This window comes from Anguilla anguilla, chromosome 7 (genome assembly GCF_013347855.1).
Source record: "Anguilla anguilla isolate fAngAng1 chromosome 7, fAngAng1.pri, whole genome shotgun sequence".
NCBI classification, from domain to species: Eukaryota; Metazoa; Chordata; class Actinopteri; order Anguilliformes; family Anguillidae; genus Anguilla; species Anguilla anguilla.
In genome coordinates, this window is record NC_049207.1 from 49,243,855 (window position 1) to 49,260,886 (window position 17,032).

Consider the following 17,032-nt stretch of genomic DNA (forward strand, 5'->3'; position numbering starts at 1 on the left):
GAGAGTCCATGTTTTGCTGACTGGCCTAAAGATAAAGACCACGCTATAGTAGTGCTGACGCAAGCCAAACTGGCCTTGGGCCTACTGCTAACGCTAACGCTGTCCAACCCAAACTGGCCTTGGGCCTAGTGCTAACGCTAACGCTGTCCAGCCCAAACTGGCCTTGGGCCTAGTGCTAACGCTAACGCTGTCCAACCCAAACTGGTCTGAGGCCTAGAGCTAACACTAACGCTGTCCAACCCAAACTGGCCTTGGGCCTAGTGCTAACGCTAACGCTGTCCAACCCAAACTGGCCTTGGGCCTAGTGCTAACGCTAACGCTGTCCAACCCAAACTGGCCTTGGGCCTAGTGCTAACGCTAACGCTGTCCAACCCAAACTGGCCTTGGGCCTAGTGCTAACGCTAACGCTGTCCAGCCCAAACTGGCCTTGGGCCTAGTGCTAACGCTAACGCTGTCCAACCCAAACTGGCCTTGGGCCTAGTGCTAACGCTAACGCTGTCCAACCCAAACTGGCCTTGGGCCTAGTGCTAACGCTAACGCTGTCCAACCCAAACTGGCCTTGGGCCTAGTGCTAACGCTAACGCTGTCCAGCCCAAACTGGCCTTGGGCCTAGTGCTAACGCTAACGCTGTCCAACCCAAACTGGCCTTGGGCCTAGTGCTAACGCTAACGCTGTCCAACCCAAACTGGCCTTGGGCCTAGTGCTAACGCTAACGCTGTCCAACCCAAACTGGCCTTGGGCCTAGTGCTAACGCTAACGCTGTCCAGCCCAAACTGGCCTTGGGCCTAGTGCTAACGCTAACGCTGTCCAACCCAAACTGGCCTTGGGCCTAGTGCTAACGCTAACGCTGTCCAACCCAAACTGGCCTTGGGCCTAGTGCTAACGCTAACGCTGTCCAACCCAAACTGGCCTTGGGCCTAGTGCTAACGCTAACGCTGTCCAGCCCAAACTGGCCTTGGGCCTAGTGCTAACGCTAACGCTGTCCAACCCAAACTGGCCTTGGGCCTAGTGCTAACGCTAACGCTGTCCAACCCAAACTGGTCTGAGGCCTAGAGCTCAAGGCAAGCTAACTGTGACCGGCCCAAAATGTCCGAGGGCCTAGCGCTACGCTGGTAATGGGCTCTTTCAGCCGCTAACGCTAACAGTTGTCATTTTTGACGGCTAAGGTGAGCGCCAAGTATTCTGATAATTAAAGCGGTTCCTGGCACGAGCGGGTGGGGCTTTGGGCAGCGGAGCGGGGAACAGAGAGAAACAATCGGGCATTGTGCTAAAGAACCCTGACCAGTCTGGACCGGAGGAAATAAAGGAAGGCATTATAAATGTGCAGACGCAGGAAACAGCTTTCAGGGGTCTACAGTGTGAATCTGTGTGTAACTGTGCTAATGTGAATATATCAGCGTGTTAGCATGGCAGTATAAATAATGTTTATCGGTATGTTGCTTTGGTAGTATATGCTCTGTGTCTGACCTATACTTTGGTGGCTGTAGCATCAGGTCTTCCCTGTGTGTCTTGGACTGTTTCAATTTATGATTCTAAAACGGATGACATCATAATGGATGGTGACTGTGCCAGGCCAATCAACACAGCCTGCATCAGTTAACCAGGAAATGGCCTTTTACTGGCCTGTCTCGCTCCCCCCCCCCCCCCCCCCCCCCACGCCCCAGGACTTTTTATGGTTATTGATTGTTGAAGAGTGCTGTTACTGCCCATGTTCTGGACAGTGTATTCCAAATGATTTATACCTCCTTGTATAAAATAATTAATAGCTCGTGGAACACGGAGTGCCGGGTTATGACACTTATAAACGGTGTTTTCACTGGGCTGTAGCTGCGGGTCAGCTGTGCCAGGGCCATTTTTCCTGCAGATATACACAGAATCACAGCATGCTGGCCAACCCCAGTTACTGTAGGGTGCTGGGTTAGGCCCAGATTCTACAGACATACTAGATATATTTTTAAAAACTTGGTAAAAATGCCATGCTGAAATGCATCATCCCTGCTTGAATGTGTTCTGTAAGCCTCTGCTCCATGGGGAAGAGGTTTAGACTCTCTGTGCAAACCCTCTGTGTGACCCTCATGGTGTTTCTGTCCCTGTGTCCACAGCAAATCCAGTTTGCAGACCAGAAGCAGGAGTTCAACAAGCGCCCCACCAAGATCGGCCGCCGCTCCCTGTCTCGCTCCATCTCTCAGTCCTCCACAGACAGCTACAGCTCAGGTACGGCCCGCCTCTCTCTACACGCGCACGCATGCACGCACGCACGCACGCACGCACGCGTGTACACACACTTACACGCGGTTAAATGAAGTGCTGGAAGAACTGGAAAAACTGGAAAGAATTTTAAGCAAAGCACTGTAATTTGATTTTCAGAATACCTAATGCGTGATACATGACCAGCAATGCAACCTGACCCATCTGTGACTGAGCAGCAAGAATCTTATGCAGTCCTGTAGACCTATTAAAATAACAAGCGGGATAGACCAGGATTCTAGCAACATTTATCATTCACTTTGATTTACAATCAAATGTGAGTATAGGCATTTTTTCCTTCACACAGATTAGTGAATACTGCGTCATCTCCAAAATGAACTTGTTTCAACTGAGAAAAAGTTACTAAAAATAAGTGTTGGTCATAAGGCACGAAAGACCCACCCACATAGAATTTCAAATGTATTTGCTGATCAGGAATAATCAAGCTCATCGTGTTACCAGTTCCCTTTGAGTTAACGACTTCAGGCTAAGCACTGCATTTGATAGGACAGTTCCTACGCCTCCTCTTCCTCAGGGCTGTTGGCAGGCTGCGCATATCGAACCATCACCGATCCGATCCCACATCCAGTCAGAACCAGTAGATAGTCTCTTACTGTTGGTGCACATCACCAGCACCCTGCCATGTCCCTGGTGTCACCCGTACAGGATGCATGGTAGTAAAAGAGACGGCAGGTCACATGGCCGAGAGTTTCAGGTCAGGTGACTATAAGAAGGGTCGAGGCATCGCTCCGGACGCCCGTCCTCGTTTACGGACTTCCCTCTCGACTGCGTCTGCGGCCCCCGGCTGAAACGCCGCGCCGCTCGCATCGCGCTCGAGCGGATAGACGCGGACGCCGCGCGCGAGAGCCAGCGCTGGCAGGGCGCGCGTGATTGGCAGGCTGTGGATTTCTGTAACGAGCGTCAGCCCTGCGCGTTTCCGTAGCGGCGGGTGAGGAACAGGAAGGCCTGTCGGGTGAGGAACAGGAAGGCCCCGTGCGCTCTCTGCGTTGGGCGGTGCAGGTGCACTCCGCCCCTCTCCCCCCCCCCCCCCCCCCGGCCCGTTTGGGCTCTCTCCACGGCCTCTGCTCGGGGTGACGGGCCATATCAGGGGGGCCGTGGGATTAAAGGAATTTGTCTCTGAGCCAGTTTTTAATTAAAATGAAGGTGGGGGGGGGGGGGAAACGTTTTGTTTTGGGGGGGAATAATTGTTGAGCTTTAATTTTGTTTTAATCCCTCTTCTTCCTGGGTCTTTCTGAAAAACATCGCTCAAAGGAAAAACAGTTTTCACTTCGTGGATGTTGGGGGTTTTGTTGGGGGGTTGGAGGGAGATGATGAATGGGAAGCTTTGGCTGCTTATTAAAAATATCCAAAACTCGCTGAGGAGTCAGAAAAGATGGCTGCTGCAGGAAGAGGGGGGGGGGGGTCTTCATCCCTACATGCCAGCCAGACCCCTCCGTTCTGGTACCTCAGGACGCCTGGCACCTCCTGCTCTTCGCACCTGCGCTTCCCGAACACGTCTCCTGTCCGTTCTGGCCCCACGATGGTGGAATGACCTCCCCGTGGAGGTCAGAGCAGCTGAGACACTGACCCACTTCAAGCGACGACTGAAGACTCACCTCTTCAGGCTGCACCTCTCCCCATCCCTCCCTGCCTCCCTGTAATCTCTTAATTGACTGTAAGCTTAGGGTTGTGACTAGGCAGCTGTTTCGTAGGTGATTTAGTTGACGGCAGATGTTGGGGTGCTAACCTGCCCTGTGAAGGGCCCCGAATCTGAGGCATCGGAGGGGCGGGTCTGCTGACTAATGCTGTCTGCCATCTGCCCGGTAACAGTGAGCCAATAGGAGAGCGGGGCTCAGAGCAAGGGCACCCCAAAACACTTTCCCCTTTTAATAACATCTGTTCACATTTCTGTATTTTGGAAATTCACAAATGGATTTTTAATATATTTTTAATAGATCTAATTTTTCACCATTTCATAAACTTAACAAACTTGAATGAGAAAATGCTGTTTCCAAAATGCCGTATATGTGCTGAGGTAAAACGCTCTGTGCCTTTGTGTCCGTCTGTCTGTCCACAGCGGCCTCCTACACGGACAGCTCCGACGACGAGACCTCTCCCCGGGACAAGCAGCAGAAGAACTCCAAGGGCAACTCCGACTTCTGCATCAAGAACATCAAGCAGGCCGACTTCGGTCGCCGCGAGATCGAAATCGCCGAGCAAGGTGAGGGGTCGGCCTTCAGGGGGCGCTAGTGCACCCGTGCGTTCGCACAGCCTCTGTAGAACAACAGGGAGCCCACCAGCTCAGGAGGCCGGCCAATCACCCGGCTATCCGGTCTGCTAGCCCGTCCAGACATCGATTCGACTCTGGCATCTCTCTCTCATGAGAGCTGAACTCAGATGATCTTTCTCTCCTGCGCTCCCTGTTTTTCTCTCTCTCTCATGCCCTCTCTCCCTTCTCTCTCAGCCCCTCTCTTCCTTTGTTTCCCTCCTTTTCTCACTTGCCTTTTCTTTTTTCTCCTGCTCTCTCAGTCTTCGACTCTCTGTCCCTTTTAATTCTTGTTTTCTTCATGCGTGCTCTCTTTCTCCTGTTTCCCTTGTTGTCTTGCTCAGTTTTCCTTTCCCATAAGGCTCTCTCTCTCTCTCTCTCTCTCTCTCTCCCCGTGTCCCATACGGTTTTTTCTCTCTCAGAGTGTTGATTGGCCTTCTCAGTGGTGGAAGGCATTTCCAGGGACAGGCTTATTCTCCGAGTCATAGTTCATTATAGCCGTTAGGAATTTGCCACCTCTCAGGTGAAGTAGTCGCAGTCGCCCTAAATTAAAGATGGCGCCCGGCTGGGCGTTCCCGCTATATTTACACCAGACCGCGCGGCTCTGCTCTGCTTTTGGAGCCTGCGATAGGCTGGCCCTGTCCCGAAAAAGCAGCTGAGCTTTCTGCGGTTGGGCCAGCCTGATGCCCACACACAGCAATTACACAGGCAATGGCTGCTTCATGGGCAGGCTGTCTGAGCACGTCTGTGACTCCTCTCAGCCGGCCTGTGACTCCTCTCAGCCGGTCTGTGACTCCTCTCAGCCGGCCTGTGACTCCTTTTAGCCAATCTGTGACCCTGAGTTGGAGGAGAGGCCAGTTCTGCACTATAGCATTAGCATGCTGATCCATGTGTGTGTGTGTGTGTGTGTGTGCATGCGAGCTGATCCCTGTGTGTGTGTGTGTGCACGTGTGTGTGTGTGCTGATGGGTGTGTGTGTTTCTCTACAGAGATGCCAGCGCTCATGGCTCTGAGGAAGAGAGCTCAGGGAGAGAAACCACTGGCTGGAGCCAAAGTGGTGGGCTGTACACACATCACTGCCCAGACTGCTGTGAGTATATTACACACAGTATATCACACACGCACACACACACACACACACACACACTGTATCATACACACACACACACATATACACACACACACTATATCATACACACACACACACACACACACAAACACACACTATATCATACACACATCACTGCCCAGACTGCTGTGAGTATATTACACACACTATATCATACACACATACACACACTCTCATACACACCCACACATGCGGGTAAACAGTATCCTGTCTGTGATGTCACTGTGTAAAGGCGGGGCCTAACCGTGCTGGCTCCTCCCCCAGGTGCTGATGGAGACCCTGTCTGCTCTGGGTGCCCAGTGCAGGTGGGCCGCCTGCAACATCTACTCCACCCAGAACGAGGTGGCGGCTGCTCTGGCAGAGGGAGGTGTGTGTCCCCACATCCCTTTATCTCTCTTTCTCCCTCTCTCTCTTCCACTCTCTCCCCTTCCCTCTCCTTCTCTTCCTCTCTCTCTGTGTCTTCCTCTCTCTCCCTCTCCCTCCCTCCACTCACTCACTCTCTCCCTTTCTCTCACTCTTTCCCTCTTCTCTCTCCCACTCCCTCCCTCCTGTCTTTCATGCTCTCCCTTTCTCTCTTTCCCCTCCCCCGTCCTTATCTTCTTTTCTCTCCTTTCCTCTACTCACTTTCTCGCTGTCCCTCTCTTTCCCTTCCTCTCTCTCCTGATCTTCTGTCCCTCTGTCCTGCAGGCTTCTCGGTGTTTGCATGGAAGGGGGAGTCGGAGGATGATTTCTGGTGGTGTATCGACCGATGTGTGAACCTGGAGGGCTGGCAGCCCAACATGGTACAGCGCCTCCTGCAGGCTAACGGTTTACTGATCTCTGTGCATCTGCTTAAGCCAATCACGTCACATTTTTACTATAAACAGAGTCACTCACAGCCAATCATAGAGTAACGGGGACCAAGAAGGTCACGTCTCTTACTTACGGAATTATCTCATAAAGAAAATGCAGGATATAAGAACTTAAATATATTTAATACAACAAATAAAATTAAACGGACATTAAAAATATAAATAATAAACAAATAGAGCTTGGTCTTCACCTAAACTGCCTCAGTGAGTAACTGCTAGAGAGGTTATTTTCAGATGTAAGCATCAGAGAAGCAGATGACTGAATGTGTCCTCTTACACACACGTCCTCAGAGCTAGTGAGGTCAGGATTAGCAGGTGGCCTGACCAGCAGTAACCCTCGCCTCTGCTGCCCCTTCAGATTCTGGATGACGGAGGAGACCTGACCCACTGGATCTATAAGAAATACCCCAACATGTTCAAGAAGATCAAGGGCATCGTGGAGGAGAGCGTCACCGGGGTTCACAGGTGGGTCACGGCCGGGCTGGCCGAAGAGATGCTTTCACCGGGTTTTTTTCTGGTGGGAGACTGTGACTTGCTTGTGGGTATGTGCTGCCATCTAGTGGCCGGTAAAGGTATTTAACATGCATTTGCAATCTGACGCGTTTATGCTGTTCAAGATGTTGTGTTCTACTTGATGTTAGTAAGATGCATTTTAAAAGTACAAAATAAATAAGCCAAATTTTATAATGTATTCTGATGCCTCTCTAGAGTTTTAGAGTGTAAAAAAGCATTATTTCACAGGCCTTTTTGTCCTGTGATTAGTTTGATGGATTGCTGGTCAGAACTGCTCCTTTGAGATGAGCAGTACTGCCGCCTGGTCTGAAGCGAAGCGCCCGTTCTCCACAGGATGCTGCAGTTTGCGCGCGAGCTGAGCTTTCAGTCCGATGGGGACGAGTTTAAGTTGATTACGGTGTTTTAAATGTGGAGCGAAGCTGACCTTTAAGTGCAGTCTAATCCGCGCTTCTCTCCCGCTGAGATCAGGGCTTTTTTTAAAGCGGGGCTGCTCCGCCGTTGCCCCGGAGAGTCGCGGGGCCGGCGTGAGAAACGGAGCAGGATTATGTAAACTAGCTGTGGGGGCTTAGCCTGAGAGCCTGTTACTGCTGATGCACTGCTGTAAGGCACATCCACAGAGAGAGAGAGTGTGTGTGTGTGTGTGTGTGTGTGTGTGTGTGTGTGTGTGTGTGTCTGTATGTATGTATAATGGAGTGTGTGCTTATGTTGGTGTGCGTATTTGAGTATGTGTGTAGGGGTGTGTGTATTCGAGTGTGTGTGTGTGTCGGTATATCTATTAGTGTGCGTTTGTGTGTGTGTTGGTGTGCATATTGGAGTGTATGTGTGTGTACGTGTGTGTATAGGAGTGAGTGAGCGACTGAGCGAGCGTGTGTGTGTGTGTGTGTATTGCCTGTGTGTGTGTCTGTGTGGTTATATTGTGTCAGTGAGACTGGAGTCCTGGGGTTTAAGTGAAGTATAAGGGGAACTGAGCCACTGCAGTCCTTTACCACACATGCTCTTCAGCTTCATCCAAACACACTGTGCTGCGGGTTCAGAGGTGAACCTCAGCCCACTGGCTGACCCCACGCTGACCCCACTGCAGTCCTTTACCGCACATGCTCTTCAGCTTCATCCAAACACACTGTGCTGCGGGTTCAGAGGTGAACCTCAGCCCACTGGCTGACCCCACGCTGACCCTGCGCTGACCTTACGCTGACCCCAGTTCTGTCTTATACCGCAGCATCCTGTCTGACAGATTCTGTGTACGCAGAAGATTTTCAGCTCTGAATCCTTATCAGTGAGCGTTCTGTCTCTCAACAGTCAAACCCCAGATTCCAATTCCATTCACCATGTGAATGTTCATTAAGGGCTATGGCCATTCAGAGGGCAGATGGAGTAATAGCACCAGAAACGCCTTTTACGGAAGGAATCACCTGTTATTGACAGGAGTGCGATTACAAGGAATACAGAAGGAGTTGGGTGCTCCTTGTCCATCTCGTAATACCCCATGATCCTCTCTGCTCAGGTTGTACCAGCTGTCCAAGGCCGGGAAGCTTTGCGTCCCCGCCATGAACGTCAACGACTCCGTGACCAAGCAGAAGTTCGACAACCTGTACTGCTGCAGAGAGTCCATTCTGGACGGGTGAGTGGAGTCGGGCCTCGCCATTGGACATCTCCTCTGAAGGGGGGCGGAGCCTATGTTCACTGATCCCTCCCCTGCTTCTCTCTGCAGGCTGAAACGCACCACAGACGTGATGTTCGGAGGCAAACAGGTGGTGGTGTGTGGATATGGAGAGGTACGCTTTTATCCGTTTGTGTTTTTTGTTTACTTGTATTTATTTGACAGGCGAGCTGCACAGTGTACATGTCAGTTGTACCTGAGTTCACCTTTGGTGTTTCCTCCTGCTGGTATTTGCTGCTGCACATGGGTGCTGTTTGTGTTTGAGACACTAGAGGGCAGTGTGCACTTACACAAGTTCTGGCTTAATTGACGTCTCTCTGTGACTCCAGGTGGGGAAAGGGTGCTGCGCTGCTCTGAAGGCCATGGGCTCCATAGTGTACGTGACCGAGATCGACCCCATCTGCGCCCTGCAGGCCTGGTACGTCAGGGGTCAAGGGTCAGGGGTCAGGGGTCACACTGGGGTGGAGCTGTCCAGTCAGAATGACAGGTGTCTATGAGAGTAGGGTATCTTTCAGGTGTAATAGTAGACATCCACGTTATTGCCATTATGTTCATCTGTTGTAGTGATCAGTATCCCTACATATTTGAGCCATATTGTGTAATGGTGAGGTACACCTGTGTCCTACTGTGCTGAATGGGCGTGCGTGTGTACGTGCGCGAGTGTGTGTGTACGTGCGCGAGTGTGTGTGTACGTGCGCGAGTGTGTGAGACAGATGAAGCTCATGCACGTTAAATGCTCCCCTCAGCATGGACGGCTTCAGGCTGGTGAAGCTGAATGAAGTCATCCGGCAGGTGGACATCGTCATCACCTGCACAGGTAGGCTTCCTCCAGCCGACCCGAGAACCCCCCGTCAGCGCGAGGCGTCTCCACGGAGACCGCGCGGAACTGGCCGAAGCCTGGACGGCGTCAGGCCACGCTCTGACGCTCTGAAGCGCTGACTCAGGCGTTCCTCTGCCTCAGAGAGCGGGGAGCGTGATTGGCAGGCCGTCTCCCGCGAATCCGATCTGCGAGGGGTTAATTGCTTCCGAGACTTGATTGCGTCCCCAGTTAATCTCGCTCTGACAAGCCGTTTGCAAGCCTCCGTGGAGAGGCGGGAGAAATGTGCTCACAGTGTCTGCGCTGACCCGGTGTTACGATATGGAGATCACCCTGGGGGTGAGAGTGTGCACAGGAGTGGGATTTTATTCTGTTGGACGAGTTAGTCAATGGATCTCTGTCAGGAGACCATAAAAATATGTTATGTTATTTATTGATATATATGTAGAATGCTTATGTTTTAGTTGTAGTAAAGTTGTAGTAAAGTCAATGTTCGTATCTGGTCTGGTGTTGTTCTTATGTTATCGTATGTAGAAAAATTATGCTATTAGTTTCCGTGGATAATAGCAGTTGCTAAATAAATGAATGTAACTGTGAGAAACCCCCAACATTTAAACACAAACTCAAGTCTTTTCTTTCCTCTCACAAAAAAGTGTTTTTTACACAGAATCTTTAAGCAGTCCGTTATGTGGGTTTTGATATGTTGTTGTACACACAGACTATGAAACCGTGACTTGTGGGGACTCTGCTTTCAGGCAATAAGAACGTGGTGGTGAGGGAGTACCTGGACCGCATGAAGAACGGCTGCATCGTGTGTAACATGGGCCACTCCAACACCGAGATCGACGTGGTGAGTCCCGCGGGAGGACTGCCCTTAACGGGGGCTGTGTTTACAGTGTTAATACCTCACACGCACCACACACACACGCACCACACACACACCCACACACACCTCTCACACACACACACACACACACACACACACACACACACGCACCACGCACACACACACACACCTCTCACGCACACACACCCACACACACCACACACACACCTCACACACGCACACACACACACACACGCACCTCTCACTCACACCCACACCAGTGTAGCGGGCTGATGTGTGTGTGCAAACTGGAGTGTATGTTTGAAAGAGTGTTTGAAAGAGTGTGTCTGTGTGCGTGTGTATGTGTGCACACAGGAGTGTGTATGCGTGCGTGTGTGTGTATGCACACAGGAGTGTGTGTGTGTGTGTGTGCGCGTGTGTGTATGTGTGTGTGTGTGTGTGTGCGCGTCCGTGTTCTGTGCAGTGACTGGCGGGTGTCCCCGCTCTGCTGCAGGCCAGCCTGCGGACCCCGGAGCTGACCTGGGAGCGTGTGAGGTCACAGGTGGACCACGTCATCTGGCCCGACGGCAAGAGGATAGTGCTGCTCGCTGAGGTGAGAGAGGCAGACCAGCACAGCTGTGTTACAGTGATACAGCACAGTCTTACAGCGATACAGCATAGTCTTACAGCGATACAGCACAGTCTTACAGCGATACAGCACAGTCTTACAGCGATACAGCACAGTCTTACAGCGATACAGCACAGTCTTACAGCGATACAGCACAGTCTTACAGCGATACAGCACAGTCTTACAGCGATACAGCACAGTCTTACAGTGATACACTGCAAACTGCCTTACTGTGATACAGCACACTGCACACAGTCTTACAGTGATACACTGTAAACTGTCTTACTGTGATACAGCAGCCTGCTTTTATCAGTGTCAGTCTTGCTGATGGTTGTTGGTGACAGAATGGGATCATTATGAGGGGGATTAATAGGTCTCATGAATCTCTAAGTCCTGCAGAGTTTATTCATCCTGCACATCTTTCCTTCCTGACGCTTCGCACTGCTTCTGTTGAAAGCGGTTTGCTGTAGGCTGAGCGGGAAGTGAAATCCCACGGTGCTGAAATCTCTATAGATTAGGGATGACGAGGTGGGCGGGGCATTTCTGGATCCCCGTGACCGTAGGGCACTGTCCGGTTGCCAGATTGAGACTGTGATTTCCTTTACCTGCTGGGAAATAGTATTTATACACCCACACTTTGACCTGAAAAGCGTGTGTGTTCCTCTGTTTTCTTATACGTGTGTGTGTGTGTTTATCTGCAGGGTCGCCTCCTCAACCTGAGCTGCTCCACAGTGCCCACCTTTGTGCTGTCCATCACCGCCACTACCCAGGTGAGAGGAGCATTATGGGAAATTGAGTGCTGGATCAGCCTGGGACTGCGGGTCAGAGATGGATTTAGACTGTCTGGGAGAGAGACTTTTAAAGAAGATGCATAGTGTTTGAAGGCTGTTGCGTTGTGTGTGCTAGGGAGGGAGGGGAGAGAGAAAGAGAGAGGGAGGGAGGGAGGGAGGGAGGGAGGGAGGGAGGGAGGGAGAGAAGATCAGAGCACGCTGCTGAATTTACTTGAACTGAAAGCAATCGGTCATGGAGCCGAGGACGATGATCAAGTCTGTCAGGTTATGGGCTGTGAGTGGGAGAAGGGTATTTACGCTCCACCTTTAAGGTTATTTTACCGATTTTAGTGCCCCCTCTGAGCAACAAGAAGCCTCCCTCTAGCACTTAACTGCCCCCTTTTCCTCTTTTCAGACACACTTCCTCCATTATACCGTCATACCTTAGTAACCTATCAAAATTAATTACATGTTTACAGTAGCTAGCACTAAACAGCTAGAACTGTAGCTATCTGCTTAACATTAGGGCCTGCTTTGCTATGACCTTGAGCACATGAAAAACCTTTTAGCGCTCTCAAAACCAATAACGTGACCAACGATTGGTCGTGGTGTGTGTTTTGAGCCAGTCTCAGTTGTGTTATTAATTTTGCGCGCGCTAAACGGTTTTTCACGGCCTTGAGGGCTCTGTAAATCAGGTCCTTGGAGTTTAAATCCAGGGGCAGCTCTAGAAGAAAGTGAAAAAGAGCAACTGTGCCGCAGTCTCCGTCTCTCTGCTCAGACCCAATCGGAAACTGCTGCCTCGCCATAAACGTGAAATTACACCAGCGCGGGCCGTATACAACGCGCGCTGGTCCACTTCAGGGGGTCGTTGTGGAGCCGTTCTGTGTGTTACACCAACCGTTTCATCGCCCATTCGCCCTGTAATATTGATATCCGGAGTCCGCTTGGCATTCTTCTCAGTCTTAAAATACCGCATGGAACTATGAATTATTTATAAAGTGGAACTATTTTAGCTGCCGCCTCGCCCCTCCCTCGCGTGGGTGAGGCGTATTTATTACCGTATCAGATTGTTGCCTGGGGGGGGGGGGGGCAGGTGAAGCGTGCCTACCTGTGTGAGGGAAAGGTGTGTGTGACACGCTGTAGCGTTGGCGGCGTCAGGTTCGAGTGAGTGACCACGTGCTTGACGGAGGCTCTGCTCGGGGTTGTGAGTGGCGGTTCGGACAAAGTGTGTGAAGAAGATTTCGTCTTGAGGAGAGGCCCCCCCCCCCAGTAATGGTGCTGGTCGGCGGTGTTGTTATGGTTACGGAGCAGTCCCTCACCTCTCTTTACCCCGCCCCCCCCCCCCCCATCCCATTCCACAGGCTCTGGCTCTCATAGAGCTGTACAACGCTCCTGAAGGTCGCTACAAACAGGACGTCTACCTGCTGCCTAAAAAAATGGGTAAGGGCGCAGACCTCCACCCACAACCACACCCACCTCCACCCAGTTTGAGTACTCAGCACGTGTTCAGTCTGTCTGCGATTGAGACCTGAGCACAGAGTTCAGTGAGTCAGTCTGTCTGTGATTGAATGCTGAGCACTGTGTTTAGCTGGGCACTGGGTCTGACAGCCCGATGTGGGGGGGAGGAAAGACTTCCAGCTGAGCGCCCCCTGCGGGAGGATCAGAGAACAGCATGTCTGCCGGATGGAGACGTAGCCTTGGGCTCCCCCTCCCCCACCCCCTCCCCCTCCTCAGCAGACTGGCGGAAAGTGCCGGAATATAGGTCAAGCTGTCAGCCGCTCGCTCACACTGCTGCTCTGAGCGCGCTCACCAGGAGCCGCGAGGAAGCCCGACGCAGTCGAGCCTGAACCGCGGCGAGCGCCAACCCTCTACAGCACCGCTGTGAACCGTACAATAACCCTACCGCCATGAACCATACAATAACCTTACTGCTACCATACAATAACACTACCGCCATGAACCATAGAATAACCATACTACTACCACTCAATAACACTACTGCTGTGAACCATACAATAACCTTACTGCTACCATACAATAACACTACCACCATGAACCATACAAAAACCTTACTGCTACCATACAATAACACTACCACCATGAACCATACAATAACCCTACCACTGTGAACCGTACAGTAACCCTACGGCTACTGCTTCTGTACAATACCCCTACTGCCACAAACCCAACTGCCAGTATGCTGAAGCCGAGACTGTGAGCCGTACGCTAACACTACCGCTATGAACTGTGTACTAGCGCCGCTAAAACGAACCGTACGCTAACACTACCGCTATGAACTGTGTAGTAGCACCGCTAAAACGAACCGTACGCTAACACTACCGCTATGAACTGTGTAGTAGCGCCGCTAAAACGAACCGTACGCTAACACTACCGCTATGAACTGTGTACTAGCGCCGCTAAAACGAACCGTGCGATAACACTACCGCTATGAACTGTGTAGTAGCGCCGCTAAAACGAACCGTGCGATAACACTGCCGATGTGAGCCGTAACACTAGCAGTTTGGCTCGGGATGAAGGACCCCAGAGCCCAGATCTCAGGCCATTTCAGAGTTCCATTAGAAGTGTGAATTAAGGATTGTAATCTTCGTAATGGGGAGTAATGCACTGCTCACTGCTTTTAATTAGAGATCGGCTACTTCATTGTGTGCTCCTGGCACCGGGAGCAAATCTTTATAAAACACACACAAAAAAAAAACGGAATGTACTGCCAGTATATTGAAATTAAAATGTTCTGTTAATATATCACTGCACTTCACAGTGTTGTAGACAAATGTCCAATGACATAATTGCTGCTTTCAGGTGCTGCAGTGTATTTTCTAAAAGCACACTCTGTTTTGTAGGGCGGTGGAAAACATCTCATATTTTCCAAAAAAAAGTCAATATTTACAGCGAATACTGCAGTAGATTCAATTTCTGTGAGGGAGTTTTCAGAACAGGCCTCTGCTAATGTATTAAAAGCCTGTTTTTTTCTGTAATTCTAGCCCGTTGTAGCTAACAGGTGTTCCTCCCTGCCTGTGTGTGAGTGCAGTTTGGTGCGTTGTCGCACGCAGACGACAGACCTCTGAAACTTTTTGGGTCTTTTCAGACGAGTACGTGGCGAGCCTGCACCTGCCGACGTTCGACGCGCACCTGACCGAGCTGTCCGACGAGCAGGCCAAGTACCTGGGGCTCAACAAGAACGGCCCCTTCAAGCCCAACTACTACAGGTGAGCGCTCGGCCGGGCCCTCCGGAGTCAGGGTGGGGGCGGGGTCAGGGGGCTTGAGTGGCGGCCTCTGGGAGAGCGAGAGGCTCATATCAGCTCCCCCCCTCTTCTCCATTATGTGATCGTGAAAGATTGACGTGCTTCCACCTCCCTAGCCAATCGCAGCACAGCTGCAGTGCATTATGGAACATTTTTGTTCTTAAATGGCTGGCCTTTTATTACACTGACCGGACTGTCAAATGCAGCGGGTGTCCTGGTCTCCGTGGTATCCAGGGGTGTGGATTTCATTCACCAAATTGGGGACTGTTAAAATGACACCCGTGAATTCCAAGAACAGCCACCTGCCCCTTCAAAAAGGCAGGCTTTGGAGCGGGACAGCCAGCAATTCCACAGTGCATTGCTGATGTGCACTGGACGTGCTCTAATGTTAAATTTGTGTTTGTTTAAGGTATTAACCTACTTCCGAAAAGGCGACTCAACCCTAAAGAAATATCAAGACTGCACAACCCTACCGACCAAGATCTGAGGGGAGGAGAGAGAGCGGCGTTTCCTGGGAGACGCCCATGGGCGGAGCTGGTGGCGTTTAGTGGGGGCGGAGCCAGCGCCACAGCAGATTTATTTATTTCAGCTACAATACCGTACCCCGTACCCAAACCTCCAATCACCACAGTCCCTCCGGGATCCTCCCACTCTCTTTACCTTACACGTCAGTCCTGCTTCTCCTCTAGAGATCTCACCATCAAATTAACACTAGACATGACTTCTAAAAAAAATACACGTGCAAATTTTCCAGTCTTATCATCTTTATTTTCTACTTGTGTTTTTTTTTGTCTTTTTTCTTTCATCCTGGTCATAGGGGAGGGGGGGAGGGGGGGAGGGGCAGCGTAGAGCGGTCATATCGTTATCTTTTTCTTTTTTTAAAGCACTGATCACTCCTGGCAACGTATTTTTCCATGTCGTGGAACCTTCTGGTTCCTTTGCCTGTACTTAACAGAGAAGTAAAACTGGACGGAATCGCTGTTTTTTTTTTCTTTGTCTGTCATCTCTCAAAACACTAAGTGCAAACGTCTCCGGTCAGCATTACGTCTCTTTCACTTCTAACGGCTTCTTTACGACTGGTGGGGTTGCCGGGCAGCGCATCACGTTGGAGTTTGTTACGCCTTCAAGTGCCGCCAGTGTTGAAAATTGGGGAAGTATTTAGCGAGCGGGATTTGTTAGTAGCCTACGTTGCTTTCTCCTTCCAACAATTAAAATATGGGCATGGAAGCTGTGATATCATACAGAGAAGTATATATTTAGATTTTTATAGAGAATTTTTAAATTATTATAATTCCTATTATGATTATTTTTAAAGTTATGATTATTGTTATTATTCTTTGTGTTGTTAATAATAATAATAATAATAATAATAATAATAATGACAATAGGAATTTTCACTCACTCACTTACCATTCTGTCATTATGAAGATTAGCAGCAGTAAAGTGTTAAGAAGGATAGGATAATATATGTCCATTGTGAGACCCCTGTTTTCTACAATGTGCAGGTGACCGTTTCATTTCAGGGCGGAGTTGGGTGCATGGTACTGATATTACGGCCATATTCTCTGGTAAAATAACGGTTACAAAATATCAACCAGCTGTTATTCATTGATATTTTAAAAAAGTCTCATCTTTACAGAGGAGATGAGGAAATATTTTGGTTATTAATACTGGAATTTATATAGCCTTCCTGTCGGTTGGCTTGTAACCTGTAATAATTTGGGACCTTGTTTTACTGTTAACATGATGAAGGCCGATACATTTACCTCGTTAGAATACGTTCGGTGAAGATATTTTCGTTTTGACTTTTTATTAAAATAAAGGGAATATAGAATATATTGCGTTCTCTGGATTAGTGTTATCTCTGTCGCGTTTCTTTAAGACCAGCTACCTGTCCTGATCCGGTGGAGCCAGTGTAAGACGTCATTCGCGGTTCTGTGGGGAGATGTTTGCGTTACGCCAGGTCCTGATCTGGCAACCCAGCATGTCCTATCACAACTGGAATCTGCAGTGAGCTGCTAACGTTAGCTTTATTCATATTTGAGCTCCCGATAAACACATCC

The 17,032-nt window shown here is 50.2% G+C and overlaps 1 protein-coding gene across 3 annotated transcripts in view; it reads left to right on the forward strand.

The window, feature by feature from the left end:
- ahcyl2b (adenosylhomocysteinase like 2b) overlaps nt 1-15,725 on the forward strand; it is a 43,098-nt gene extending 27,373 nt beyond the window's left edge. For 2 of the 3 annotated variants that reach the window (XM_035425713.1, XM_035425715.1), the window contains exons 2-17: nt 2,103-2,214; nt 4,325-4,468; nt 5,502-5,602; nt 5,906-6,008; nt 6,329-6,423; nt 6,851-6,957; nt 8,510-8,626; nt 8,717-8,780; nt 8,995-9,083; nt 9,412-9,482; nt 10,238-10,332; nt 10,823-10,921; nt 11,638-11,706; nt 13,068-13,146; nt 14,813-14,933; nt 15,379-15,725. In XM_035425713.1, coding sequence (XP_035281604.1) covers nt 2,103-2,214; nt 4,325-4,468; nt 5,502-5,602; nt 5,906-6,008; nt 6,329-6,423; nt 6,851-6,957; nt 8,510-8,626; nt 8,717-8,780; nt 8,995-9,083; nt 9,412-9,482; nt 10,238-10,332; nt 10,823-10,921; nt 11,638-11,706; nt 13,068-13,146; nt 14,813-14,933; nt 15,379-15,385 — 1,473 coding nt within the window. In that variant the 3' untranslated portion in view covers nt 15,386-15,725. Of the gene's footprint in view, nt 1-2,102; nt 2,215-4,324; nt 4,469-5,501; nt 5,603-5,905; nt 6,009-6,328; nt 6,424-6,850; nt 6,958-8,509; nt 8,627-8,716; nt 8,781-8,994; nt 9,084-9,411; nt 9,483-10,237; nt 10,333-10,822; nt 10,922-11,637; nt 11,707-13,067; nt 13,147-14,812; nt 14,938-15,378 lie in introns of those variants that run through there. The other variant, XM_035425714.1, reaches the window with a different exon arrangement.
- The last annotated feature ends 1,307 nt before the right edge of the window (nt 15,726-17,032 follow it).